This window comes from Metarhizium acridum (genome assembly GCF_019434415.1).
Source record: "Metarhizium acridum strain ARSEF 324 chromosome Unknown scaffold_13, whole genome shotgun sequence".
Lineage (NCBI taxonomy): Eukaryota > Fungi > Ascomycota > Sordariomycetes > Hypocreales > Clavicipitaceae > Metarhizium > Metarhizium acridum.
In genome coordinates, this window is record NW_027094016.1 from 3,531,913 (window position 1) to 3,559,602 (window position 27,690).

The following is a 27,690-nucleotide window of genomic DNA, read 5'->3' on the forward strand; positions in this document are numbered from 1 at the left end:
CATTTGTCATGGTGGTGGTGGGTTGGTTCAGGACAAGCTGGTGTGAAGATATCATTTGCTTTTTATGCTGGGTGTTTGATTTCATTTATAAAGTCCATCTTGAATTATTAGCAAGAGCATTTACGCATTAGTAATGGTATTCCTACTCAAGTTCATTATTCCCGGAGTTGTGAAATATCAAATAAAATACAAATGAACATTTGGCTGCACCTTACATTGATAGATTACGCCTCTGCCCGCCTCGGCACACGCAGCGCCTTACATAGATACGACATCTCATAACGCCAGTAGCAGGCACAATCCCCTCTGTTTCTGCGTAGAGAGGAGCCTGCTTGGCCCGCGGAGTGGCTACGAGTACAATCAGTATCTGCAGCTGCAAGACAATGAATAGCCTTCCCTTGTCCGGGGCGAAAGGAATCATGTCAAGAAAGAGAGCGCGTAGAATGAGTCTTCATTTCAAACCATTCAACGCATACGGTAGCGACTCGCTTGCGCTCGATCCCTTTGTCAACCAAGTACCTAGTGAATAATGACGAGTCAAATTTGAGCTCTAGTGAGGGGTCAAATGACCGATTCTACGACTGCACTGTTTTATTCAGTTGAAAGAACTCACATATGACGTAGAATATTCCCCCTCTAACAATGAAAATATTTCATAAAACAAAAGGGCAGCGCAAAGTACATATCACCATGCGAAACAAGGTAGGTAAGAAGCTAAATCGCAAGATGTAAGCTCTTCAGGGCGGAAGGAGAACAAAAAGAAGATAGATCTACATGGTCAAAGCGCTTTTACAGAATAAACAGCATACTGAAAGACGCAGCCATATCCGGCCCCTAGACAAGATGACGTGGGCGGTAAGTGAAAAGAAAATTATAAATTCACTGCTGCTCTGTCCTCCAGGGACAACTCAACTAACCCAAGCTTTGCGACAAGACACCATCCTTCTTCTATAACCCTCATAAACTCAGCTAGTCACTATGCGCTCTATCCTTTTCGTATTGGTTTGTGCCTTGGCTGCATCCGCCGCAACACTCCCTGAAAGTCGGATCATGGAGAGAAATGAGCGTGACTCCGACTTCTGCAAGGTAAACTCCCTTTTCGGACTTTTTTCTTATTCTATCGACCACTATGCGGCGACGAAAAGATATGGACAGGGGCTGATGAGAGCCCATCCCGTAGGACAAGGCCCATGATGGCAACGTCTGCTACTGGAAACACACATTTTCAAGAAAGGAAGAGATGGGTGGTAAGTATCATGTATCCAATAGTTTTGCAACATGGCTCATTGCTAATAATCGAAAAAGAATGTAGACGTGGAAAATGCCGTCGGATTAAAAACCAAGCCTACTAAATTGCTGGTTTACAAGACACTAGAAACGAGTTGCTCTTGTTCTACACGGGTCAGGGTTCAGTTGGTTGCTGCACATGCTGGTTGTTGCGCCCCTTGTATCGAAGGCAGGCATTGCCTCCTGCAATTCTGTAGCTATTCGACCACATAGGACCTCGCTGGGCAGCCCGTCACAGTTGCTTGTTGATTCAAATATGGCCTCTTGCGTGACTGTCGAATCATCTCTCTTTGCTCTGCCGCCATCTAGTATATCCTCGCTCCCGGTCCGCTACGGTCCCCGCCGCCTCTGTATGAAAGGTGTACACTAGTTTATAGAAGCATAGCACAAGGGGAAGAGCAACAGCTGGGACAAATATACTGCCACTCGATGTCACTGGCTGCAGACCAGCTGTTGTGCAACAATGAGACTTGTCAGAGGCCATGATGGAGCAAAGGGGAGACAAGGTCTGTGACTACATGACACGAGGCTTTAATGGAATAAGTCTAGACAGAAAGTCTCCACGCGCTCAAGCTACTCCCAGCAAGCCTGTGGGCTCTTGGCCGCAATGTGATTTAAGATGGCGGCATAGACATTCTTGCGTGGTAGGAGCTGAAGATGTACCATTTACTTTGAACAAGGCTTTGCGCCATAGACATAGTTGGAAGAAGGAAAGCAAGTCAACATCCATCTCCTGGAGGGACTGCGTTCCACTCTCATGAACGGATGTCTGGCCACACGCCACTTTTCACCGACTTCGAGTGATGCTGGTAGAACTGGGCCAAAGCCTACTATTTTGCTGTCACCTCGCCTTTATTTTATACCATCTACTCTGTCCCCTATTTCTAGGAATTAGGTGTATAGCGAGCGATGCGCTTCTTTATGCACTTAATCGGTATAGTGCAAAGTGATGCAAGTCTTGTTGTACAACAACTTCGGTGAGCCTCGATTGACCCGGGAAGCACACACGACCAATGCACTCACTCTTTCTCAAAGCCACTGAGCCATCTGACACATTCATTGCATGCTCGGTGTAAGCCCTCTGCAGTAGCCATGCAAAGAGCCCGCTCTGCTATGTAACCACAGAGGTGGTAACAATGGTGCCTAATGTGATGTGCCGGAAGTTCTGAATCCATGGTACGGAGAAATGGTCGACAGAGATGGCGACACGCCTTGTGAGCACATTCTGAGAAACATGCCCATTGGCGTTCATTTCCCGCGGGACGCGGATACAACTGGCGTTGTTGTTGGAAGAAATATGTAATATTTTGACAGCTACGGTAATAATCACGTAGGCGTCTACAATTTTTGCCCTCTGGCTTAACTGGAATATTTCCGACGGTTGTCAAATGACATACGATTCGGTGAGGGACTGATTGCTTTGAGCGGCTGGGGAACTTTTCAATGTTGTGCAACGTTTTGCGTGGCAGTACAGACCTACATATATTGATTCACCGCAGGCCATTCGGCGCGACCTGAGTGACCTATAATTATGTAAATGGTGACTTGGCAGCACCGCCATCAGAATCAAGGAGTGTGGGAGTCCATCGGACTCGACCCCAAGGTCAGCAGATCAGCGTAATGTTCAAGTCGGGCTTGAATGCGGAGAACATAGATATTGCATATAACTACTATAGATAGTGCTCGTTTTCTCCCCTTCTCCACGTAAATCTTCCGGGATCCTGCCGAGCGTGCAGAACTCTAAAATCATTGACTTGAGCTACTACTTGATACCAAGACCGTAATGTCAGCTCCAACAACCCATCACCAAAAGATCAAGCCAGGGGATGTCACAGTCGCAATCTTCGTTGCTCTCGTCCTTGAATCTGTTGCAGTTGTGCTCAGCTTTGACGAAGAATTTCATTGTCATATGAAAGGTGCCAAGTATGTCTACAGGTTCGGGCGCATCGGACAACACTGTGTTGTGGTAGCTCAGCCAAACGACATGGGAAAAGTCAACGCCTCCAATATCTCGGCCCATGTCACCAACGTGTTCCCTAATGTCCGTCTTGCCCTAATGGTCGGCATTGGGGGCGGGATCCCCGGCGGTGAGAAAGACATTCGCCTTGGCGATGTTGCCGTCAGCAAGCCTGAAGATGGTCTCCCTGGTGTTTTGGAGTATGATTTCGTCAGGGTCGAAGGAGATGGCAGGTTGGTTCGGAAAGGGACTCTTGACAAGCCCCATCCAACGCTCCTGAGCGCCGTCAACTACATCGAAGGAGAAGAAATCATGGATCGGAGCTCGCTTCCCGAGAACCTGGATTTTATCATCAGAAAAAGCGCCAAGTTCCAGCACCCTGGAAAAGCTGATGTTCTCTATGATATAACATTTCGTCATGTTGGAGGCAAGGATTGCACAGCATGCGAGGATTGCCCCAACAAACGGATTGTACAACGGCCCCTCCGACAACAGAGGGGGCCGAAAGTCTTTCATGGATTAATAATGTCCGGCGACAGTGTCGTCAAAGACCCGTATGAACGACTAAGATTGTGCGACGGCTATGACAAGGCGCTATGCTTCGAAATGGAAGCAGCGGGAATCATGGATGAGAGCCCGTGTCTGGTGGTTCGCGGTATCTGTGACTATTGTGACACTCATAAGCAAGGCGACTGGCAGTATTATGCCGCCGCCGTTGCGGCAGCATATGCGAGGACAATTCTACTTTCAATACAAGGTCAGCAGGTGGAGCATTTGGAGCAGATGAGGGTGATGTTGCATCACCGTAAGTCCTCATTCCAGATCCAAGCATGGTACACAACTTGACTTGTCAGTTTTTATAAGTTCCCGAAGAGCTGCAGAGCATCAAGAAAGTACATAAAAGACTTTCGCAAGAATTCGTTCCGTGGCAACCGCTTAGCGACCTTCTTCCTGTAAACTTCGACGCCCTTCACGATAGTAATGCGGTGAGCCAGCATGCGCCACTATGCCACGACGGTACCAGGAAGAGCATACTGAACAAGATTGCTAGATGGACAAACGATATCGACGGTGAGACTTTCTTTCTTCTCCATGGGCCTGCCGGTACTGGAAAATCGACAATTGCTCGATCCATCGCAAATCAGCTTGCAACGGACCCCACGATGACAACAAAGTTGGGGGCCAGCTATTTCTTCAATACATCCAGCTCCAAGCTCTTTTTCCCAACAATTGCCGCTCGATTGATGCACTCAATCCCAGAGCTCAAACAACATCTGTGGAACTCTCTGGAATACTGCGGTTGGTTTAGCAAGGCTGAAATAGAAGGAAAGGATCGTGAGAAGCAGCTGCAGACACTCATTCTAAACCCTATAAGATATCTGTCCGAGCAAAGCTCAGAAAAGTGGTCGAGAGTCATTGTGGTTGATGCTCTGGATAAGTGTGAAAAGGAGCACATTCTCACAATTTGCACTCTATTATCACGGCTCCATGGACTCGATGCCGTCCGCTTCCGCATATTTCTGACAAGCCGGTCCCAAGGCACTATTATGGAGAGATTCCACAAGCTAGAAAAGGAGCACATGGCCCGCAGCTTGTCGATACTCAAATACCCGAGCGAAACAAAGGCCGACATAGCCAAAGTCCTGGAGGCCGATTTTGCGGACGTTAAGAAGAGGAAAAATATCAGGGAAGATTGGCCAGAACCCGAGGACCTAAATCATCTCGTCGAACTAGCCACAACACCCTCACCGCTATTCATTTACGCGGCAACGGTCTGTCGGTATGTCGACAATGCGATGATATCAACAAACCCGGTCTGGCGGTTAAGGCACTGGTTGGACAAGTTCAAAAATGCATCCAGGTTCGACGAGAGGTTTGATTAAAAGTTCGACCGGGGGCTCGACCAACAATTCAACGACATGTACAAGGAAGTCCTCAAAGAGGCCACGGGTCGCCTTCAAGTGCATGAGAGGGAGATCCTTGAGGACGTACTTTGCTCCATTCTTGTCCTCTTTACCCCGCTTCCTTCCAAGTGTCTAGCAGCACTTCTTGGCAAGAACGACCGCGACGTTGATTGTTTGCTGCCGAATCTCCATGCGGTACTCGACATTCAACCTGAAGGTCCCGTCAAAATACTACACGAGTCATTTAGAGACTGCCTTCTAGACCCAAAGGGCATATTTCAAGTGGATGCCTTAGAAAGACATCTACTGCTAACAAGGAACTGTGTGGTCCGCATGAGAGGGAACAGCAAGGGGTCTGTCCGAGGGCTGCAGAGAGACATGTACGGTCATGGAGACTACGGCAAGGAAACGAAAGATGTTGGGGAGCCTATCAGCAATGTTATTCCTCTGGATCTCGAATACGCCTGTCTCAACTGGGTGCGCCACCTAGAAAGCTCTCAACAGTGTGTTGAATACATCGACGAGGAGGACAGGAGCAAGGTTTTACTTCACCAGATGTCGAATGTTGTCGAAGAGGTCCAGACATGGCTTGAAGAGCATTTACTCCACTGGATTGAGGCTCTATCTCTACTGGGCAGACTGTCAGATGGTATATCATCCATCAGACAGCTTCGGTCTATACTCCAGGTATGTTTGTTGCGCTTGCATTTAGTCCACAGCGCTAAAGTGTAGCAGTCGAGCTTTGATGCCGATCCCGACTTCGATGCATTCTTGGCCGACGCCGAAAGATTTGCTTTGAGCTACGGATTTATTATCGAACGGTTTCCCTTGCAGATCTACAGCGCAGCGCTTACGTTCTGCCCGACAGACAGCGAGATGAACAGGAGACTTGGAGCGGAGAGGTACTCGGATATCCCGATCTTGAGAGGCGCTAGAATTGGATGGGATCATTGTTTGTACACGCTCAAGGGTCATGGGGCCTCAGTTAATGCAGTCGCCTACTCATCCAGACACAAAGTACTGGCATCTGCCTCAAGCGACAGAACCATAAGGCTCTGGGATGATGTTGCAGGGGCTCACAAACGCACCCTCCAGGGCCACAGCGGCTACGTGTTAGATGTAGCCTTCTCTCCTGACGGTAACACGCTCGCGTCAGCTTCTAGCGATGGGACCGTATGGATCTGGGGTGTTGATAAAGGCAGCCATATAAGGACGCTCGAGGGCCACAGTAGCTGGGTCAACTCTGTGGCCTTCTTAAGTGACAGTACACTCGCGTCAGCTTCGAGCGATGGGACCGTGCGGCTCTGGGACATTAGTGAAGTCATTTGCAAAGATACAGACAAGTCTCATAATGGCCCAGTAAACTCGGTGGCCTCCGCGCGCAATGGAATGGTGCTTGCATCGGGCTCGTCTGATCGGACAGTCCACGTCTGGAACTTCGCAAAGGAACCCTACAACCAAGAGATACTGTCCCACGATGGTCCTGTCACCGCCGTATCCTTCTCGCCAGACGGTGATTTACTTGCATCAGCTTCAGGTAATTGGACCGTGCGAGTCTGGCACGCAGATACACGCTCTCAGGTACGGACGCTAGAGGGCTACCGCAGCGTGGTCAACTCTGTAACATTCATAAACAGCGATAAACTTGCAATAATTCCGAGGGATGGGACGCTACGGATATGGGAGCCCTACAATAATCACATGCAGAAGCTCGAGGGCCGTGGTGGCTGGCTCAATTCCACTGTCTTCTTAGCTGAGCGCAATGTACTCGTAGCAGCTTCGAGTGATCGGACGCTACGAGTGTTGGACGGCATCATAGGGGGCGCTGAGAAGATGTGTGGTCATGATGGTCCCGTTAACGCTGTCGTCTTCTCTCCTGACGGAACGTGGCTCGCGTCAACTTCAAGCGATTGGACCGTACGGCTCTGGAATGCCGGTCAAGGTACTTGCGTGCGGACAATTCACCACCAAAAACGTATCACAGAAGACCAAAGGACAATTGATAACTACAGCTGCTATATTCTGTCCATCGCTTTTTCACCTAACGGCAAGATAATTGCGTCAGGTTGTAGCGATTGGAGTATACGGCTTTGGGACGTCGACAAAGGCACTCTCATAAAAACACTTACATACAAGAATCCACCCCCTAAACCCCCCAACCCCTCTACCCCCCTTACTGGAAAAGCATTGACACCTGAAGACCAGGGCCGTTTCGTCTTGGCTATCGCTTTCTCGCCTGATGGGATGATGATTGCTTCAGGTTCGAGTGATTGGAGGGTACGGCTTTGGAACACCTTTGACAAATATACCTTTGCCTTGGCAACGCTTGAAGGCCATCGTAATTGGGTAAGAGCTGTTGCATTTTCAACAGACGGGAAGTTGCTCGCATCGGCTTCGACCGACGGAATGCTGTGGCTCTGGGATGTCGAGAAAAGGAACAATGGAACGTCGATCTACGAGGATTCGGCATCGAACATTTTAAGGGAACGGTGTTGTGACGTCAATGAAAGCACCCATCAACAAGATTGGGTCAGAACCGTCGCCTTCTCTCCAGACGGCAAGGAGCTTGCGTGGGCTCTGACCGACGGCACGGTATCTTTTCTGCCACTAGACTTCGATCAAGTCAGAAGCATGAGGGCATGCGACTCCCTGGCCGTCGCATTCTCACTTGATGGTATGGTTCTGGAGACAATGCGTCGCTTGAGGCCTATTCCTGAAAGTCCAAAAGAGCCTAGCAGAAGCCCACCAGGAACGCGTCCCATATGTTTTATCAATGACCCTGATTCCGTGTGAGCTGCCCATCCCCTGGCTGAGGTCCAGGCCTTTCGAGGCTAACTTATATTAGGTGGAAGTACTTGGAAGCACTCATTTCCAAAATCATGTACAGCCGGGAGCCGGAGAAGGTCGTAGATTCGGGTAGAGTGTGTATTACTTCTTACAGAACAATTCTGCGACTTGGATTGACAACACTGACACTTCGTCACTAGTATGAAGTTATTCATAAGTCAGTACTTCATCACTCTGCACCTCTATCGATTCCCCAATATTGACTCTTCGTAGCGCTATCTTCGGCCCCTGCGGCTGCCAACACTTCCATTCAAGATCTCCGCCTCGACAAGGTATGGGTCCCGGACATCATCTACACATTGCTCGGCTGACCTGTTCTAGAATATCCCAGCGTCGCATATCACTATGTCTACAGGAAGTTGCGAGACTACTTAAGGAAACATCTCGAGCAAGTTGTCGGCAAATCGAAGGCTCGTACTGGTGAAGAGTTGCTCACTTTCTACAATCAAGAATGGTCACGCTATATCGAAGCTGCCAAGTATACAAACAATCTACTCCAGTATCTCCAACGGACTTTAATAGAGCAAAATATTGATAAAAGCACGGAAGGAATCTACGATGTCTACACCCTTTACCTTATCCAATGGCAGTTCGTAATACTCGGTAGTATTTCCGGGAAGATCATCGAGGTCGTCTTGAAGTTGATTGAAAGGGGGCGAAACGGCGAGATCATCGAGAATGGTATAATCAAGCGCGTAGTTGAATCATTTATTTCACTGGGTATTGATCCCGATGACCCGTCTTTGACAACTCTTTGGACCTATCGATTCTATTTCGAGAAACAGTTCTTGGAAGCAACCAAGCAGTATTACCGCAAGACGAGCAAACACTACCTCGCAGAGAAGGGTGTTGTCGAATATATGAGGTGGGCCGAGCTACGCCTGGATGAAGAGGACGAATTATTGCGGATCTGTCTCCATTACGACACTACAGGTCCGTTGAGGGATGCCTGTACCCAAGTTCTTGTGACGGAGCATTCCGAAGTTCTGGAAAAAAACTTCCAGTCCCTGCTTGATGACGGCCGTGAGGAGGACATGGCTCGTACCGTCAATTTTCTCGCACACGTGCCATTTGGCCTAGCTCCTTTACGCTTGCAGTTCGAGACTCGGCTGCGAAAAGCGGGCTTGGCCGCCGTTGTCAAGATCTCGAAACTGGAGCCTAAGATCTACGTTGGTCCTGTTTGCACCCAATATCACGATCTTGTCAGGTGGGCTTCGAATGAAGATATGCAGTGGACGAGATCATCGAACGACGTTTGCAGAGAACTTATCAGCCAGCACGACGACTGCGAAATGGAATCTGACGGGTTTTCTGAGCCATTTTCCGAATATAATACTGAACTCACCGAGGCAGAAGGCCCAACGGATGTCATTTCCATTACTGAAGATTGGATAGCTCGAGATGGATGTAATCTTTTGTGTCTTCCGCCAGATTACAGGGCCACATGTGCGGCGCGATGGAACAACGTTCTTGTCCTCGGACATAGGTCTGGTCGAGTGTCATTCTTCCAATTGCCATGAGACAGGACACTATGCACACTGTCTACTTGGAACATTAAAGAGCCTATTAGTTTGGCAATATGAACTGACCAACTTGGTGCTAATTTCCAAGTAATACGGAAACCAGAATAAAACGAAGACTATGGAGTTGATGAGACTATAATTCAAGTTGCATAATAAAGTCAAAGTAAAGCCAGGAACAAATAATCTTTTGATCTATTATTTCTTTTTCTTGGTTCCCAGTCTTTCCCCTAATTCGCTGGTATTCTTCAATCTGCCTTAATAGGACGTAGTAGTATATATATCGTTAATTGGCTCCGGAAGTGATGAAACGGGACCCAAAATAATTCATTGATGGGTTTCCTTAATGGAACGGGTTGGCACTTGGCGACAGGCATCTAGATATATCATACATATGTACGGGGTCTGGTGTCTTGTGCAGCTGCAGAATGTAGCATCGACAGCCCGGCTCCCCCAGCCTTCTTCCCAGCCAACCACTTCACCACCATCCATTTCCATCTACAAAACAGCTTGGGCCCTTTCACTACATCGCAACCCCAGCCAAACATGGCTCGCAAGCTCGTACAATGTCTTTAATCAGCGCCCTCATGGCGCAATTCAAGGCCCTGCCATACCCCGACGAGGATTGTGCCGGTCGCACCGTCATCATCACCGGCGCAAACACCGGCAAGTCGTCTTCTTCCAACCCCCCAAACTCATCACAAAGCTTGCCCCCGGAAGCGCGCTCACCTCCATCTAACACGCTTGCATACACAGGACTTGGCCTAGAAGCAGCCCGTCACTTTGTCCGTCTCAACGCCACGAGAGTAATCATTGCCTGTCGCAACGTAGCCAAAGGAGCGGCGGCCAAGGCAGACATTGAGAGCACAACGCCGCGGCACGGTGCGATTGAAGTATGGCAGCTCGATTTATGCTCGTTCCAAAGCGTCAAGGAGTTTGCCTCCCGCGCCGCGCACCTCGATCGCCTCGACGTGCTGCTGAATAATGCAGGCATTGTAGTCATGCACCATGAGCTCCAAGATGGATACGACACCACGACGACGGTGAATGTCCTGTCAACGCTGCTTCTCACCTTGCTGTTGCTCCCGAAGCTGCGTCAAACGGCGAGCCGGTTCAATATCACGCCGCGTGTGACTATTGTTTCTTCCTTTGGCGCATTCTATGTATGCATGTGTGGAATATCCGGCGTGAAACCTGGGTGCTGACGGTCGGTAGGCGTCTTTCCCGCAGAGAGCCGCAGAAGATATATTTGAAGAATTCAAAAAGGATACGTACTTTTACGATCGGTACAATTGTACCAAGCTGATTCAGCTCATGATGGTGCGGCGCCTCGCCGCGGCGGTGGATGCCTCTGGCAAGGGACGCGTGCTGGTAAACGCCGTCAATCCGGGCCTTTGCAACACGGAGCTCTTTCGGCGCCTCTTCTTTCCTATTAATATCGTGTGCTCTATTCTTCTTGCTGCTTTCGCGAGGAGCACGGAGATGGGGTCGCGCACTCTAATGGCTGGTGTATTTGCGCCCGAGATGCACGGCAAGTTCATGTCCAACTGTGAGGAGGAGGCTTGGCCGAGCATAATGCTCGGCAGGGAGGGAGAGGCGCTCAGTTCTAGGGTCTGGGGCGAGTTGCTGGATATAATGGAGGGGATTGAGCCTGGTGTGACTGAGAACCTGTGATTGCCTTGACGTCGAATATCGTACCTGGAGCCATGAAACTGAGAAGATTACTTGGGGGTTGGATTTTGCACTGATACATACACTGCATACAGTTGTATATAAATGGAACGACTCGTTTACAGCTTTTAGCTGTAAATCTGAGTTTCAGCACAGTTTGCAAAGTTGAGCGCCGCGACACTTCAGTCCGTGTTCCCTTCTACACCACAGAGCCCGCAGAATGGCGTTCTTTATTCTGGCGCCATCGACGAGTCGAGAATAACCGTCTTTTTAGTATGCAGATGAGTTCGGAGGCTTCGGAAAGCCCACGCGATGCCGTCATTATCTGCCCTGGGACATGGGACCTTGATCGTTGGACCATGACCGAAATCCACGACTTGCCTCCGGACAGGGCCTTCAATCGAGCATCCCCGAGGCAAAGGACTGCAGAAATCATACGCCGCGAACACTACCCATCATGCAAGAACGACGAATTACCATCTTGGCTTGCTGTCTGCCCGGTAGACATCTTGGCGTATGTGGCTAAAGTCTAATTCCTGACGCTGGCCAATTCAGCTCCCCAATTACACGAGCATCACGCCAACATGGTGAAGTTCAAATCCTAGCAGCATGGAATCAAACACCCATATTCATATAAAGAGCACCCGAGCCCCAATCCTTGCACACGCCTCCAATGCTCTGTCCTCCAGCCCGCCATATCAGATGGATACCGCTTTGCAAACACCATGGCGTCCAAGGCAGTGACTGAGATGATTCGCACTCAAAATCAGCAGGCTCGCCAATCTCTCCCCTTCGAGGACGAGACAGATTTTCAAAATGCGACAAAGGGCCGGATGGGGACGTGCCAGCCCAACGTCATCACTAACGCCGCTGGCGACGTGATATGGGACAATGATTCGTACAAGTTCCTTGCAAACGAGGCCCCGGATACCGTGCACCCCAGTCTCTGGCGGCAGGCCCAGCTGTGCCAGTTGGACGGTCTGTTCCAGGTCACAGAGGGCATCTACCAGGTCCGCGGCCTGGACATATCCAACACGACCTTTATCGAAGGCGACGAGGGCCTCGTCATCATCGACGTGCTGACGTGCTCGGAGACGGCGGCCGCAGCTTTCAAACTGTACCAGCAGCACCGCGGCAAGGACCGGCGCATCAAGGCCATCGTCTACACGCACTGCCACGCAGACCACTTTGGCGGCGCAAGGGGCTTCGTCACGGAGGAGCAAGTCCACAGGGACGAGATCAGGATCATCGCGCCAGAGGGGTTCCTCGAGCACGCCGTCTCGGAGAACGTGTTTGCCGGCACCGCCATGGGCCGCAGGGCGGGCTACATGTACGGCGCGGCGCTGCCCCGGGGCCCGGGGGCCCAAGTCGGGGCCGGGCTGGGCCAGACGGCGCCCACGGGGACGGTGACGCTGATGGCGCCCAACGACACGGTCAGGACCACGGGCGAGGAGAGGGCCGTCGACGGCGTGAGGATGGTGTTCCAGATGGCGCCGGACACGGAGGCGCCGGCCGAGATGCTCGTGTACCTGCCGCGGTCCCGGGCGCTCTGCGCCGCCGAGGACGCGACGCACACCTTTCACAACATCCTGACGCTGCGCGGCGCCGTGGTCCGCGACGCGCGCCGCTGGAGCAGCCGTCTCGCCGAGACGATCGACCTGTTTGGCGGCAGGACCGACGTGGTGTTTGCCTCGCACCACTGGCCGACGTGGGGGGCGCCCAACGTCGCCGACTACCTCGCCACGCAGCGCGACCTGTACGCCTACGTGCACGACCAGACCCTCCGCCTCCTCAACAGGGGGCTCACGGGCCCCGAGATCGCCGAGGCCATGGCCCTGCCCCCGGCGCTCGACAGGGCCTGGAGCGCCCGCGGCTACTACGGCTCCCTGAGCCACAACGTCAAGGCCATCTACCAGCGCTACATGGGCTGGTTCGACGGCAACCCGTCCCATCTGTGGGAGCACCCGCCCGTCGACCGCGCACGGCGCTACGTGAAGCTCGCGGGGGGCGCGGGGCAGGTCCTCGACGGCGCGAGAGAGGCGTTTGAAGGGGGCGATTTCCGCTGGGCGGCCGAGATACTGAACCACGTTGTGTTTGCGGAGCCCGAGCACGCCGAGGCGAGGGGCCTGCTGGCAGACACGTACGAGCAGCTGGGCTACGGGAGTGAGAACGGGCCGTGGAGGAATTTCTACATGTCTGGGGCGGCGGAGCTGCGCGGCGGCAAGTTTGGCGCGCCGACGTCGACTGCGTCCGGGGACGTAGTCGGCCAGCTCACGCCCGAGATGGTGTTTGACTCGCTGGCCATCAGGATCGACGGGCCGAGGGCGTGGGGGCAGAAGCTGACGATTGACGTGGTGCTGGTGGACGCCGGTGAGCGGTACAGATTGTCGCTGTCGAACGGGGTGTTGGTGTACTCGGCGGCGAGGCAGGAGACGAGCGCGGACGTGACACTCTCGGCGACTCGGAGGCAGCTTTGTGCGTTGGCGGGCTTGGGACTGGACTCGGGTGCTCTGAAGAGGGCTGGCCTTGAGATTGACGGGGATGTCTCGGTGCTGGCGAGGCTCGGGGGGCTGCTGGATCCGGGGGACAGGAACTTTGATATTGTTACGCCGTGAGATTCCCCGGTACATTGTGATGGGGTTGCCGTGAGGTTTGTTGTAATTGTATCAACGTGTCGTTCGGGCGATTACACACATGGCCCGAGGACCTTGGTAGGTGTAAAAGGATGCTAGGTTTCCGCTACGACTTTAAAGAGAGAGCGCGAAACGAAGCGTGTTCATGCGTGGACAAGCTCCAATCGTTTCAACGTTTATGGGTTTACTCTCCAAGTACAAGTCTCTGTGTCCAACGGATAAGTAGAGCGAATCTACAACCTGTTAGAAGAAACGTATCCCCGTGAGCAAATGTACACTATTTTATTGGCACGGCTTGCATACACAGATACGTTGTTGGTTTCAATGCTCTTGCTTCCGAGTGTAAACGCACTCCCGTTCACCGCGGGAGCGACGTTCTCTCGTGATGACATTCCTCCCAGGGCACACAATCCGGCTCACACTCCGGGCCTTCATCCGGAAGTACACCAGTGGCCATGTACGTCCGCACCACCTCGTTCGTACACTTACTCGGCGCTGAATACAAAGCACAATGCCCCACAGACTTTTGTGTCAAGACCCTGGATCCCGGATGGCTCTTTGACACCCTGTGTGCGTTCTGGAGCGGCGTTATAGGATCGATCCAGCTGGATAAGAGCAGGGCCGGCGCAGAGGGTCGTTCCTGTTTATCGCGTGGATCTGCTTCCGGAGACGAAAATGGCCCAGTGAATCTGTATTTCGGCCTGCTTTTCCATCCGGAGCATGTAAAGGGTATTCTGGCAACATGGTGTCCGAATTCCGGAGATTGGCCTCCAAGTTTTTCAAAGTAGCCCTGCCAGTAGTGCTCGTCGTGGTGCGTCATGTCTTGAGCGTCACCGCATACTACCGCCGAGGACGAGAGACCAAGCCAGTTGTATTCACCTGGTTTCTTTGGGGTACAGCCATCCCCCGGGCGGTCGAGGCCCGTGTTTTGTAGAAGTAAGGTGTAGTTGCCTTGTAATGCGCTTGCCAGTGAGTCCGCCAGCCGTTCAAACTTGTCGACGGGCTGATATAGTGCACTAAAGATGGACGAACGAACCATATTAGCTGTGATGATGGTTTCTGTGCCCCCTTGTGTCAGGGCTGGTCTTGGGTTGGCCTCCAACCCGCCAAGCAATGTATTCACTCGGTCCCGTATTGAATGCCAAGAATGGTCGGACGACTCGGTCAAAGGACACTTGGCCACGGCTTCAAAGCACGAGCGGTAGAAGTATTCAAGCGCTTTCTCGCTATTAAGAAGGGAGTTGTGCCAGTCCTAACGTGCTCAACAATTAGACGGTCTTTTTCCAAGTCACTTGCGGTTGTCATAAGATACCTACCGCTGCTACCCAGTCCTCTGGAACTATCACCCCATCGAGAACCATGCGCTTTACACGCCCGGGAAACATGGACATGAAGACGTTTCCTAGAAAGCTGCCATACGAAGTGCCGTAATATTGCAGTCTCGCCATATTGGCAGACTTGCTCGTCACGGGCTTCTGAGCTTCGCGTTGGAGCTTTTGTGCCAAGGTTTTCTGATGTAGGCTTTCAATCCCGTCGATGATGCGGACCATGTCGCGGGCAACAGACGCCGTAGCCATGTAGTCTTGGATGGCGTACCCGTGGGGGCCTGGCTTTGCGCATTGAAGGCCTCGCGCCGCCGCGAACGCCTTTTGGTATTTGAGATTGTCGGCAGACGCGTCGAAATTAGTGAAGCCTCGACTCTGCCAGATGGCGGCCGTTCGTGCGGGCTCGCTGGCATAGCAATCCGCCGCTGGTTTGCTATGTGCCACCCCTCTTGGATCAAAGGACATGATCTCAAAGTATTTATCGCCATCCATCATGGTTTGCATGTAGCGGCCGTTTTCTAGGATGTGAAGAACGCCGGAACTGCCTGGACCCCCAGGGTTTGTGATGACAGTGCCGCCAAAGGAGGCATCGCCGCAGTCCACGGCGGCCGGCAGCTTGATTATCGAAAGAGCTACGGCTTCGTTTGACGATTCGGCATTAAGCCAATCTAATGGCATGAGCAGGCGAGCACATTGAAAGCCGTCGTGGCATGGTGAATAGTGAAGATCCTAGGAGGGCTTGACGGTATCCCAGTCAAAGTCGGACGCATCGGTTTCCACCGAAACCGCCTCTAAAATTAGTGCCGCCCATCCCAGAGCCCGGATACACGTCCCCATTTCAGCCTAGATGTTCGATGGCGAAGTGTGGTCAGGTGCTGATATCGCAGTGTACTGTCACATGGGGTGCGATGGGTACGCGACGCGCGATGGTAGGAGACGCCGAGATTGAAGACTAAAAACGCAATTCATTCATCTCTAGAATAAAAGAGGATTAAAGGCGGTACGTTTTTTTTCCCTTGTTTCTTGCTCCGGGCGCATTGCTACAAGTCGAGTGAGAATGAAAAGGGAAGAAAACAAAATTGTGTTTGGGTCCAAGAGAAAATACACCAATTGGCCAATCCAAGCCACGACATGAGACAACTCGTCTTTATGCCCGCGACCTTTACATATTCCCGGAGAAAAAGAACCCAGTCATAACTAAAAGTGAAACGATTCCATCCTCTCCTCCAGCTCTCCGTCTGCACAATGACCATTTTTGCACCCCTCACACAGATCCCTTTCGTGCGGTTTTCCGTTCCCACCAGAGTAGGGAGGCGGCTCAAGCTTAATGTCAGACCACCTCTTCAGACGGTATGCAATTCGTTCCGCGTAAGAGTCGTCTAGAGTTGGCCGACCCAGAGAGTTGCAGGACTTGCAACGCTGATTATAAACCCTCGCGTTGTACCTCGAACCAGGGTACAGTCGAACCCAGACGGCGATTTTCTTGCTGGACCATCCTTTCTGGGTGCATTTTGTATTGGGGCAGTCGAAGCGGCCCATGACATTGGTATCGCGGTCTTTTATATGGCCGGTTTCCTCGTCGGCATGTTGAAAAGTGAAATGGAGGTTCTCTTTCTTCAAGAGGTCCGCTACTGCGCGATGGTGTTTCGGGAACATTGACCACCCTTTAGTCCCAAGAGGCATCGTAAATTTTAGCCAGCTAAAGAATCGTCGTGAATGAATGAATCGACCCATTTAGAAATCTGATGAAGTCAACAGTGAAAGACTCGTGCGGAGAATGGCGGTACGTTCCATGGAGATGGGAAAACCGTGCCAATTTATACCTGGGTTGAGGCGAGATCTCGGCGCGTTCACTACTACAACAAGGACGCGTCGATAGCTTCACGGGTGGCAGTACACCAGTACCAGAGCCTGTGAATACGGTCAAAGCAAACGAAGAAGGTGGAAACACCTGCTGCCTCGCAAAGACTTCCTGTCACGAGGGCCGTCCCCCTGTCCGAATCCCGAGATGCTCGTTTGCGCCATTGGGGGTTTTCCTCGGATATTTCCAATCTTTCATGAAAATACCACTGTGACCTGTGGGTGTGAGTAAGTTACAATGGCACCTACCTCTGCTTTCACCCTTCAGCTCTGTTGCCAAGGCAGGCCAATATACACGGCTTCCTTTAACGACTCACCTCAGGCCAAGATTAGTAAAGCGTATGCTTGCTTCTTTACTATTTGCACCATGTTTAGATTCTCAACTTGATGACGAGAAATCCAATGAGAATAACTTGGGTAATTTGCCCCATCGGAAGCAGCTTCACTCCATGACATGGGAGGTTCTCAAGCGTACACATAACAGGCTTGCCCCTGAGGTTTCCCGACAACAGTGCAAGTACCAGAGTTCGACTCTAGGCTTTGGCCTACAACTAAATTACAAGAAAGCCACGCCAAAACCACCCTTCCTCACAGAACGGTTGGGCTGAAATCAGACCACACCACGTACGTGCGGGAGGCTTATGTGCTCGCGACGGGCGGCAGCACATCCACAGGAACCCAAACGTTTTCCAACACAAGAGAATAAAGTGGCTAGATATGTCGCTCATACGCCCGGCACTCGAAATATTGTCGTGACGAGAAGTAAAGTCTGCAGGGGCGTAACATTATCGGTGCGGCGAGTGAGCCCAATACCAACCAGGGCAGACAGATACCACAGGCGACGCGAGGGAAACCTTTTCAAGTCATATCAAGTCCAACAATGACGTATGCAGACAACCTACTCGGATAAAGGAACAGCAGACTGGCCTATATGAAACTCCAAGTCTTGGAATAGGCGTGTTGATTTCAAGACACGTCTAGATGCATCACTTTCATGTCCCTACAGCCCATATACTGATACACTTTACCCCCCTCAATAATGATACCCTCACGCTAAACCCACATATTCAATTCCCACTCAAGTCCATGCTGTCTCCCCAGCCAAACATATCCATACCATTCGTATCCAGGCCGCCAAACAAATCGCCGTCGCTAGTGGCATCTAATCCGCCTGCGCTTCCCGGGCCGCCAATACCCATGTCTAGCCCGTCAACCGTCATGCCATCTCCGCCAACACCAACAGCTGCCATGGCATCAACGTCCCCGAGGCCACCTGCTCCAGAGCCAAGGTCGAGCTGGATTCCTGGTGCCTCGAGAATGGTCTGGCTCTGGGGCATCACCATGTGTGCTTCAACGCGGCGATAGAGGCGAACCACAATCTCGGCCAGGACAGGGTCCGCCTTTTGTAGCTTGTTACAACCTTCGGCTTCGAGGCGCAGGACTTCACGGAGCGTCAGGGGTCGTTGAATGGCGGGTAGAACATTGCCAGATGCGTCCATCATTTGGTTGTTTGGCGGAGGCTCATTTGTGACGTTGGGAGCGCAAACAATTGCCGCGACGACGTCGTACACAATGTTAGCGCTACCCGTCTCAGATTGCGTGCGAACTTCTTCCAGAAGCAGTCGGAGCGTCCGCTTAGCTCCCATGATTTTTTGCGCAGCGATTAATTGTCTGTGTGTGTAAGATGTGGGCATGCTATTAACACTTGGATGCATGCTCCATTGCACGAGACCTTGTACTGTATGCCTCAAGGCACCTGCAAGTCCCGTGCTAGAGCTATTAGTCCATGACTCCAGTTCATTGTGATCTGCGCCACCGGTTCGCCGTGACAGCGGCAGGCTGTCCTTGAGGGCTCTCAGGAGAGGCTCAATATCCTGGTTCTTGGGATCTTGGCGCTGATATGTCCGGAGCGAGTGCTCCAACGGTTTCGCTACTAGATTTCGGACTGATAATAACATGGTGCTTGCCTCCCCGGAGATGGAGCTGGGTAGCAGGATGAGTTGCAAGATTTTAATAATTGCCTTTTGCTCTTTCTGCTCTACCCACAGGTAGTCTGCGAGGAAACGCAGTGCCGGTACAAGTGAAGGCAGTAAAAACGTATCCACCAAGTCTGAAAAAGTAAGTAAGTTGGTGCAACACTTCACAGTGGCAAAACAACAAGAACCAAAAACAACTTACATTCTACACCTCCTTTTAGAGTTTCATCACTGAGATAGCCATAGGTGTACGCCACGACAATATTCTGGAACAGAGACGCTACGAGCAGATAAAAGTCCTGTGGCGGACATGAAGACATTAGATCATCACCTAAGCCTCCGGAATCAGCAAAGAGGCCATGAATCCAGCCACTTAAATGACCCTTTTCTTGCTCAGTCAGCTCATCCCTGTCACGGCTAATGTGTGCTCTACCAAGGATTTTGGCAACACAGGAGTCGGGTGACGTGATGCCAATATCAGCAGCAGTCAGGTTATACCGGTACGCAAAGGCCAGCACAAGGAGGAGGATGGAGCCGAATTCTTCGTATATGGGCTGGTATTCGCCTTGATCCTCCTCGTATCGCCAGTTATCCAGGAGCTGACATAATGGGTCCAGGATAGAAGGTAGCTTCTCAAAGAGCAACAGAATGTCGAGAATGTGAGGCTTCTGTGCCAGTTGACTACACAAAAGTTTCAACGACATGGTTTCCTTATTGTTACAGAGTTGACGCATCACCTGTTGGCCAAGTTAGCAGTGCAGCTTCTTGCAGGACTCGGCTGGCAGATTTCATACCTCTACCAACGCCTGGCAGACCGCGCCAACGTTGCCATCCATCTTCTCAAGTTCTCGTATTAATCCCTGTACCTTTTCGGCGTCGGCCAAACAATCCTGAACAAGCTTTTCCTTGGAGTACTTTTCTAGTGAAGGCTCATATGACATGGATAACTCGCCTAAAATCCGTTCGACGTGCTCCCTTTGCACCAGGCCGTGAAGAGCACAGGCTGTGCAGAATTCCTCGCGCACGCTCTCAGTATACGGATTGTTACTTCTAGATTCGTCAAACATAAGCGAGGCGGTTGGAAATACGCTAGTATCTACTTGGCTCAGAGCCTCGGTGATGCAAAACTCGGAAGCATTGGTGTCAAATGTTGGTTCCCGGAGAAAGAGGAGGCATAGGAGAAGGGGTACTTTGTTGACAAGAAAAGATTTCAACAAATGTGCGTCTTTGGGTCCTTCATTGCGGAATACAGCATTGGCAAGGATATCAAACGATGCCACTATCAATTCAATGGCGCTCGACTGTGTTGCACCCTTCAAAGTCGATCAGCCAAGCAGCCATCTCAGGCTGGGGCGGTGCGGACCTACCTGATATCGATTCTGTAGATATGATATCAATACATTGTCGTCGACCAAAGGACGTCCTACAAGCTAGACTGGGTCAGTGATGAACGCCATGCCTCGGTGTATCTGGCAACATACCGATGCATTCAAAAAGACGTATACTGCCGATCTGGTGTTGGAGATTAGCAAGTCGGGGATGACAAAACTGTCTAGACCAACAGTTGTCCCCAGAAGCTCGTCCATGGCGGCATTGGCGGCTGCCTGGTCCTTCTTATCAATCGGATCCAGTCTGGCCAAAGTTTCGGTGCGGAAGATCTCTAGCCTTTCGACAAAGCCCGGGGCCGGCTGCAGTGTCTGAATAAAGCCAGCCAAATTGTTTGAGAGGCTTTTTCGAAAAGCTAACGATGTTAGCCTGCCAACCTGACGCCAGGTATAGGGGAACCGTACCTTTAGCATGCGGGCTGCTAATGGCCTTGACAAGCGCAGGAACCTCGACCAGTCGCAACAAGAGCGGGACAAAGGCAGCTCGGGTAGTCTCCATGTCAATACGGGCCTGTGAGTTCTGCAGTTCGCCCATGACATCTGTCGCGAAGACATTGGATACTGAGGTGAAAAGCTCCATCCATTTGGAAATGACTTGCACCAGCTCCAGAACGACGCGTGAATCTCGAAGGGCGGTTCCCTCCACAATGATCTTGATAACATGATAGAACATGAACTCTTCCACCCAAGCCGAACTATTCCACCGCCGCGGGTTCTTGCTCTTCTCTTTTGAACCCTGGTCAAGGTTGTTGTCCTTGCTCGCGGACTGGGTTTCATTTTGCAGCGATGGTTTGAGCTGCGTGTGCAGCGACGAGAACTTGTACAAAACCTTCAAAATGGACGGCGCATCAACATATCCCAGTTTGCTAAGAATCTGTATATATGGCGGTATCCGTGGATCGAGGCTCACGACGTTGTGAGGCTGCGGTCGAAGGAATAAAAGGGCGATCAGGAAGGGCGGGAGAGGATGCTGGTCTTGGACAAGCGGGATGAATTCCTCAAATGTCTCTGTATTGAGGCGCTTGAATATGCATTTATCGACAAAACGCGACCAGTATTCCATCGAATCGCGCAATGCGCGCTCGGGTCCGGAAGAACCAATGAGCTGGGCCATTGCGAAGTTGGTGATGGATGCGTCGATGAACGGGGTAGATTCAAATATTATCGCGCATTGAAAGGGAGCGGAGAGGACCAGCGGCCATGGAGGAAGATGGTGCTGCGCGCGGCAGCGCAGGAAAAGATGCTCGAAGCTAAAGAAGCGTCAGCGAAGTTGGTGCGCGCCTCAAAGGCCAAAAAAAAGTTGCAGCCTCGTCGAAATGAAGCTCAAAGAGGCTGAGTGACGAACTCCAACTTGAAGGCCGGTGGATCTGACTGGCTCCTGCCGGACAAAGAAGCCAAAGTGGGGCAAAATTGAACCAAGAGAGGAAGGAAGCTTGGCAACTACGCCCGACGAAACTGACGGTGCAAATCAATGCTACATCCGGGCTCTCGGCATGACAAGGCCGTCGGGGGGTTCTATCGCTCTCATTTATATTAAAAAGTTCCTTTACATTCGTTCAATCGGGACAACATATTGATTCTCAATTCATGCGACTCGAACAGGCACAACTCGCTGCATCTGTTGCATGTCGCGATGACCAGGCTGATGATACCATTGACGTCGTTGGAACACCGGAAAGCACTATCGGACTGGCCTTGCCTGCTGAAGTGCCATCGACAACATGGCGGGTGAATGCGAGGAGGGAGGCAACTAGGCTAAACATGGCGCATGCTGCTCTTCCCAGCCCGCTTAAACACCAAACGTCAACTCAAAATATCCATGAGGTCAAACTGTGCCAAGATATTATCCCGAGGATTGGACATGGAGAAGCCAGGGTCGGGCTGCTTCTAGATTCCATGCCAGGAGCTGTTGGTGTGGTGCAAATGACGACTCCAGGTTGGCCTGCCACATGTCCCATCTCACTTTTCTAGTTTGGCATGGCTGTCACGCATATCTATCTAACCTTCATCTAGACGTTACCAAATCATTACACGTGAACTGTACTGTAATTTGCCTGTCATCAGGCTTGAATCGAGCTAAGCTAGGTCTACCAACTCTCTCACCGGTGCTCTGCTTCCTCACTGTGATGCAACTTGGCTTCCAGGTCAAACCAGCGACTTGCGACAAACAGGCCCATCCGAAAGATGAAAATACCCGTCACATCAGGCAATTTACACTCTTCGAATGAGGACCAATGTCCACCCTATCTCTCTTGAGAAATTCATCCGCAATACGCATTCCTCCCCCAACGAGTGCAAATGTTTCTAAACTGCGTCTCCCTATCGCCCGTGTCGCAACAGTAGCCGTAATGCCAGATCCCTATGAAACAAGAAAATGTTTGCGAGCCATTAAGTTCACGACAGATAGATCTGGTCAACCCCTCGGGGTCCGAGCTGCCTTCGGCAACACACCATGTAGCCCTGACAGACGCGGCTGCGAGCAGGGCAGCTACGGCGGCCATGTTGATGGACAGCTTCATTTTGCCTACTGCCGGTTAGGCGGGAGAGCTGTAGAATACTGCCCCGATTCTACTTACAAGTCTTGTATGGTTGTATGGTGTGTGTTTGGCGGTTATGTTATTGTCAGCGACTGAGTAGACTTGGGCGGATATGTTGGAGACAGAATGGACAAAAGAGAAGCAAAGCCATGATATTTATACACAAAGTGCTCCAGTCTCGACCGAGTCGGGCTTGAGTCAACTGCCGAGCTGCAGATTTTTGGGCATGCGATACGACTCCAGTTCCTGCAGTCATCTTCGCATCCCGAGGTGATATTGCAGTCGTCTCCGCGAATAGGACGTCTCTCCCACCACTACTGATCCAAGTTGGGATGCTCAGCACGACACGATGGCAGCTGAATGAGGATGCCAAGAGGCGTCGTGGCCAATATATAAAATGCGTCTGCCGTGTTGTGTTGAGAATCATAGACTCTGCGGCCTTCATTGGGTCAAGCTGGTGCAAGCAGCAGCATCACTCTGTACACGATTCCAAGAACAGCAGTCGGGCGTATGCAGTCATGCGCCCAAAAAAAGGAACAGACAGCCAGCCACAGACACAGTCTCCAACCCGTCAGGAAATTTCCATATCATAATGCCAATATTGTGCTTGTCTCTCAGGGTATCTCAGTCTTGTGACGGCCAGCGGACGGGGCCCTCACCACCGCCAGGGCAGCTTGATGCCTTGCCAATCAAATGGCTAACGCGGCCAAACTAAAAACGGCATAGCAAACCAAGCGCGTCAAACACAGTTCTTACGAAACTTGACGGCCATCAACGCCGTCGGTCCCTCGGCCCCCCACAATGCCGGCCCAAAAGTGGCATCTTGACCATCGAGCATCCATCCGCCATTCGCGCAGCCTCATCATGATCATCTCTCAAACAGCTTGAAATAAGTTAATAGTTATCTGAAGACAAACCCAATGACAGACGGGATCTGCCGGCGCAGCAGCAAAAATATCCACCCGTGGCGCCCGGAAATCAACCCGATTAGACCGTCTCCCCTGGAATCCGTGCACCATGATTTTTTTTGTTCCGTCATGCGTGGGGGTTCCCTTGGAGCAAACATCTGGGCCAATTAACTACCCCATTCATTGATTTGCACCGTTTTGCATGTCTTTCAGATCTTCTTCGTCTCATTTTTCTCGAGCGAGTTTCCCCAGTTGGAACGTCATTAGAGTTCCCGTCCGCTCAACGAAGTGCCGGTGGTTTGGCATGACATCTGCCCCACGCGTTGGGGTTCATGAATAATAATATTGGCGAGTTTGATGACGACATTCTGCAATTCTTTTAACCTCTTTTTTTTTTTTTTTGGACTTCGAGAGCGCTTTTCTGGCGTGTTTCCATGATGAGACCAGTCTTGCTTGGGCTTGCGCCCATCGGAGCCGCGGCACTTGCTCTCTCGCCTCCTGTATATCCAACCCGTGAGTCTATACATGCATATATATTTGTTACCTCTGGGTTGGGCGTCTGCTGAGCTCGTCACAGCGGAAGGAAGAGGCCACGGGCAATGGGCAGAAGCCTATGTCCAGGCCCGCGCCTTTGTCGCCTTGATGAGCCTCGAAGAAAAGGTCAACATCACGCGTGGCTTCGCCGACACGAGCAACACCTGTGCTGGCAACACCGGATCCGTGCCGCGACTCAACTGGCATGGACTGTGTCTTATGGATGCGGGGAATGGCGTCCGGGCAACAGACATGGTGAGCTCCTGGGCGTCAGGGCTGCACGTCGGCGCCAGCTGGGACAAGAATCTTACCTACGAGAGAGGGCTGTGGATGGCAAGGGAATTCAAGGCCAAAGGCGGTAGGTACCCTGCAGTCAACTCAGGCTGAGTTGCCTAATTCTTGACACGGGCGGTGCTAATCGAGTCCTAGTGAATATCGCGCTTGGTCCAAACGCCGGTCCTCTTGGCAGAACTCCTCTGGGTGGCAGAAACTGGGAAGGCTTCTCGGTTGACCCCTATCTCTCGGGGGCGTTGAACGCCGAGACCATCACGGGCATGCAAAAAGCCGGTGTTATGGCAAACCTCAAGGTAATTCCTCCAAGGTCCTCGGTATCATCGGCTTAAATCCCCCCCAAAGGCTAACGCTGCTGTTCAGCACTTCATCGCAAACGAACAAGAAACGTATCGCCGCCCCTATTCCGGCGTAGAGGCAGTTTCGTCCAACATTGATGACAAGACACTGCACGAGTACTACCTCTGGCCTTTCATGGATGGCGTCAAAGCCGGCGCCGCCTCCGTCATGTGCTCCTACAACAGGATCAACAACACGTACAGCTGCGAGAACAGCAAACTCATGAATGGCATTCTCAAGGGTGAATTGGGATACCAAGGATTCATCATGCTCGATTGGAACGCACAACATAATTTGAATAGCGCAAATGCGGGCTTGGATATGCTCATGCCCCTGGGTGGTTCCTGGGGGAATAAGTTGACCGAGGCGGTGCGCAACGGCACGGTCAAGGAGGCGAGGGTCACGGACATGGCTACAAGGTTCGTCTCTCCACACTACCAAGTGCCTTGATTTGCAATTGCCGGCTGACAAGCGGCAGGATTCTCGCGGCGTGGTACCTCGTCGGGCAGAATGAAGACTTCCCGACGCCAGGAATCGGCATGAAGAATCTCACTGAGCCCCACGAGCCGGTTGATGCTCGTGATCCCCGATCGAAGCCTGTCCTCTTGGAGGGCGCTATTTCGGGACACGTGCTCGTCAAGAATGAGAATCATACGCTCCCGTTTACGAAGCCTCTGAGAATGGTGTCCGTGTATGGGTACGACGCCACCGTTCCTGCTACAAAGAACACAGATGTGCTTTTTCAGCTGGGGTACTACTCTTCCAAGGAGATGGGGCAGGCTGTTCTCGGAAAGGAGTACCACTTCGACCAGGCTGCGAGGGGAGGGACGATTGTCTCAGGGGGACGAGCTGGCTCCAATGCTCCGGCTTATATCAGCGACGTGCGTTCAACCTCACCCTCCAAGAAACTGGTGGCGGCAAAAAAGCTAACTAAATTCTCTAGCCACTGAGCGCTATTCAGCAAAGAGCTCAAAAGGACAACACCTGGGTGAATTGGGACCTAACATCCAACAACCCCGACGTCAATGGCGCTTCGGAAGCCTGCCTCGTCTTTATCAATGCCATGGCGACAGAAGGCTGGGACCGAGATGGCCTCCATGACCACTTCAGCGACACCCTTGTGAACAATGTAGCTTCTAAATGCGCCAACACGATTGTCATCGTCCACACAGCCGGAATCCGTCTCGTCGACCAGTGGATCGAGCACCCCAACGTGACGGCTACGATAATCGCCCACTTGCCCGGCCAGGATAGCGGTGCGGCGCTCGTCAAGCTGCTGCATGGAGAGGCCAATTTCTCAGGCAAACTGCCATATACACTTGCCAAGAACGAATCGGACTACTCTGTATATGAACCCTGTGGCCGTGGACCCAGTAACACTACCAGCCCGCAGTGCGATTACACCGAGGGCGTGTATCTTGACTACAGGGCATTCGACAAGAACAACATCACGCCCCGGTACGAATTTGGGTACGGGCTGAGCTACACCACCTTCTCCTACAGCGATGTCGACCTTTGGCAGGACGAGGGACTTTGCGAGTCTGTCGGCCATGCTACTGATTTGTGGGATATTGTCGCCAGGGTGAGAATTACGGTTACCAATACTGGTTCTGTGGCAGGGGAGGAAGTCGCCCAGCTGTACTTGAGGATTCCCGGTGCTCCGCTGAAGCAGCTTCGCGGGTTTGAAAAGGCAAGACTGGCTCCGGGGCAGCCAACGACCGTTGACTTTGGCCTTACCAGACGGGATCTGAGTGAGTGGGATGTCGGAAGACAGCAGTGGGTGGTGCAGGGTGGAGAGTACAGGGTGTTTGTTGGAGCGAGCAGCCGTGATATTCGGTTGACTGGGTCGATTGTGGTGCCTGAACGGATAGAGAGAGGGCATGCCGAGACAACGAGCAGGATAATGGTCCCGTTTATGAAAACCAATGGCCGCCACTAGCGTTGGAATTTTTATATACACATATAACGCTGTGTTGTACGCTTCGTATTATACACGACATCCTACGTTGATATATAAGGATCCGCCCTCTCGCAGCCAGCTCCTTGTCGGTTCGTCTTCCAGCAATGACCGGAAGTATATGAAATCCTTCCATTACACATTTTCGTCTCGGCTTCGGTATTGGGGTATATTCGAGTTCCTCGTCAATTGTTCACAGCATCATCACCACCAGCCCTTCTTCTTTGGCTTCTCTGCCTCCTTGGCCTCCACCTCGGCCTTGAGTGCCTTATCCATGGTGCTGACCTTTGCTTCCAAGTCGGCAATCTCGGCTGCAAAAAAAAAAAAAACTGTCAGCTAATCCGTCGACAAGGCGCCTTCAGAAATGGCCACGTCCAATCGTACCGTCTGTTTTTTGTCGGTGCTCATCCGCTTCGAGCTTCACCCATCCCCAGTAGATAGACTGGTACGTGAAGACGGCGACCACGAGGACCTTTGCAATTGGTCGCGTAAACGTTTTGTAGAATTGGGACTGCAGTCGTCAAACCGTGTCAGCTCGAGCTCCATACGGCGTCGGGTGTTTTGCGCGCAACGTACAGTTGGACCAGGCTCCTTGGCCGTCGCATACAATCTCCCCGTCGGCCGAGCCGCAAACGGCAATCGCCGCGACACAGTCGTTGCGACTGGTCGCGATATCCTTCCCAGGGCCATGGTCCTCGCTCGTGCTGTCGACGCCCGTGCTTGTCGGTTGCAGCAACCAGCGTCAAGTCGAGCTCCCAA

The 27,690-nt window shown here is 51.8% G+C and overlaps 8 protein-coding genes across 9 annotated transcripts; 5 read left to right on the forward strand and 3 right to left on the reverse strand.

Moving 5' to 3' along the window:
- Nucleotides 1–2,969: 2,969 nt before the first annotated feature.
- On the forward strand, nt 2,970–5,127 carry J3458_003704 (uncharacterized protein; the record flags this gene model as incomplete). Its single annotated transcript, XM_066117912.1, has 2 exons — nt 2,970–4,049; nt 4,109–5,127. The coding sequence occupies exons 1-2, from the start codon at nt 3,071–3,073 to the stop codon at nt 5,125–5,127; spliced, it is 1,998 nt and encodes a 665-aa protein (XP_065977705.1). The 5' UTR covers nt 2,970–3,070.
- A 36-nt stretch (nt 5,128–5,163) lies between these two features.
- Nucleotides 5,164–9,515, forward strand: J3458_003705 (uncharacterized protein; the record flags this gene model as incomplete). The annotated part of the gene is made up of 6 exons (XM_066117913.1): nt 5,164–5,835; nt 5,884–7,937; nt 7,994–8,069; nt 8,136–8,152; nt 8,209–8,267; nt 8,317–9,515. 6 exons carry the CDS (start codon nt 5,164–5,166, stop codon nt 9,513–9,515), a joined length of 4,077 nt encoding a protein of 1,358 aa, XP_065977706.1.
- Nucleotides 9,516–9,920: 405 nt separating this feature from the next.
- Nucleotides 9,921–12,401, forward strand: J3458_003706 (uncharacterized protein). Its single transcript, XM_066117914.1, has 3 exons — nt 9,921–10,181; nt 10,272–10,678; nt 10,731–12,401. The coding sequence occupies exons 1-3, from the start codon at nt 10,082–10,084 to the stop codon at nt 11,187–11,189; spliced, it is 966 nt and encodes a 321-aa protein (XP_065977707.1). The 5' UTR covers nt 9,921–10,081; the 3' UTR covers nt 11,190–12,401.
- J3458_003707 (uncharacterized protein) lies at nt 11,912–13,988 on the forward strand (the record flags this gene model as incomplete). The annotated part of the gene is made up of 1 exon (XM_007816589.2): nt 11,912–13,988. The coding sequence occupies one exon, from the start codon at nt 11,912–11,914 to the stop codon at nt 13,799–13,801; it is 1,890 nt and encodes a 629-aa protein (XP_007814780.2). The 3' UTR covers nt 13,802–13,988.
- Nucleotides 13,989–14,065: 77 nt separating this feature from the next.
- On the reverse strand, nt 14,066–15,822 carry J3458_003708 (uncharacterized protein; the record flags this gene model as incomplete). The annotated part of the gene is made up of 2 exons (XM_007816590.2): nt 14,066–15,071; nt 15,136–15,822. 2 exons carry the CDS (start codon nt 15,820–15,822, stop codon nt 14,178–14,180), a joined length of 1,581 nt encoding a protein of 526 aa, XP_007814781.2. The 3' UTR covers nt 14,066–14,177.
- Nucleotides 15,823–17,894: 2,072 nt separating this feature from the next.
- NUT1_1 (mediator complex subunit) lies at nt 17,895–21,760 on the reverse strand. Its single transcript, XM_066117915.1, has 6 exons — nt 20,771–21,760; nt 20,462–20,721; nt 20,348–20,410; nt 19,775–20,293; nt 19,183–19,717; nt 17,895–19,114 (listed from the first exon to the last, which is right to left on the reverse strand). Exons 1-6 carry the CDS (start codon nt 21,477–21,479, stop codon nt 18,072–18,074), a joined length of 3,129 nt encoding a protein of 1,042 aa, XP_065977708.1. The 5' UTR covers nt 21,480–21,760; the 3' UTR covers nt 17,895–18,071.
- Nucleotides 21,761–23,809: 2,049 nt separating this feature from the next.
- On the forward strand, nt 23,810–27,681 carry CEL3B_1 (glycoside hydrolase 3). 2 transcript variants are annotated; one of them, XM_066117916.1, is made up of 6 exons: nt 23,810–24,323; nt 24,388–24,702; nt 24,774–24,931; nt 24,999–25,393; nt 25,453–25,855; nt 25,918–27,681. In XM_066117916.1, the coding sequence occupies exons 1-6, from the start codon at nt 24,245–24,247 to the stop codon at nt 26,911–26,913; spliced, it is 2,346 nt and encodes a 781-aa protein (XP_065977709.1). In that variant the 5' UTR covers nt 23,810–24,244; the 3' UTR covers nt 26,914–27,681. The 2 variants fall into 2 exon arrangements, with proteins under 2 accessions (XP_065977709.1, XP_065977710.1); XM_066117917.1 differs by having other exon boundaries at nt 23,810–24,702.
- Nucleotides 27,136–27,621, reverse strand: J3458_003711 (uncharacterized protein; the record flags this gene model as incomplete). Its single annotated transcript, XM_066117918.1, has 3 exons — nt 27,136–27,242; nt 27,316–27,442; nt 27,508–27,621. The coding sequence occupies 3 exons, from the start codon at nt 27,619–27,621 to the stop codon at nt 27,136–27,138; spliced, it is 348 nt and encodes a 115-aa protein (XP_065977711.1).
- Nucleotides 27,682–27,690: the final 9 nt, after the last annotated feature.

Bases quoted from the DNA above. Each gene is read 5' to 3' on its own strand.
- J3458_003706 (XM_066117914.1), top strand. From the start codon at position 10,082: ATGTCTTTAATCAGCGCCCTCATGGCGCAATTCAAGGCCCTGCCATAC. The intron at 10,182-10,271 runs GCAAGTCGTCTT...TTGCATACACAG, and splicing joins CATCACCGGCGCAAACACCG to GACTTGGCCTAGAAGCAGCC. The intron at 10,679-10,730 runs GTATGCATGTGT...GACGGTCGGTAG, and splicing joins CTTCCTTTGGCGCATTCTAT to GCGTCTTTCCCGCAGAGAGC.
- NUT1_1 (XM_066117915.1), bottom strand. From the start codon at position 21,479: ATGGCCCAGCTCATTGGTTCTTCCGGACCCGAGCGCGCATTGCGCGAT. The intron at 19,718-19,774 runs GTATGAAATCTG...CTTGGCCAACAG, and splicing joins TCTGCCAGGCGTTGGTAGAG to GTGATGCGTCAACTCTGTAA. The intron at 19,115-19,182 runs GTAAGTTGTTTT...TTACTTTTTCAG, and splicing joins TCTAAAAGGAGGTGTAGAAT to ACTTGGTGGATACGTTTTTA.
- CEL3B_1 (XM_066117916.1), top strand. From the start codon at position 24,245: ATGATGAGACCAGTCTTGCTTGGGCTTGCGCCCATCGGAGCCGCGGCA. The intron at 24,324-24,387 runs GTGAGTCTATAC...AGCTCGTCACAG, and splicing joins GCCTCCTGTATATCCAACCC to CGGAAGGAAGAGGCCACGGG. The intron at 24,703-24,773 runs GTAGGTACCCTG...ATCGAGTCCTAG, and splicing joins GGAATTCAAGGCCAAAGGCG to TGAATATCGCGCTTGGTCCA.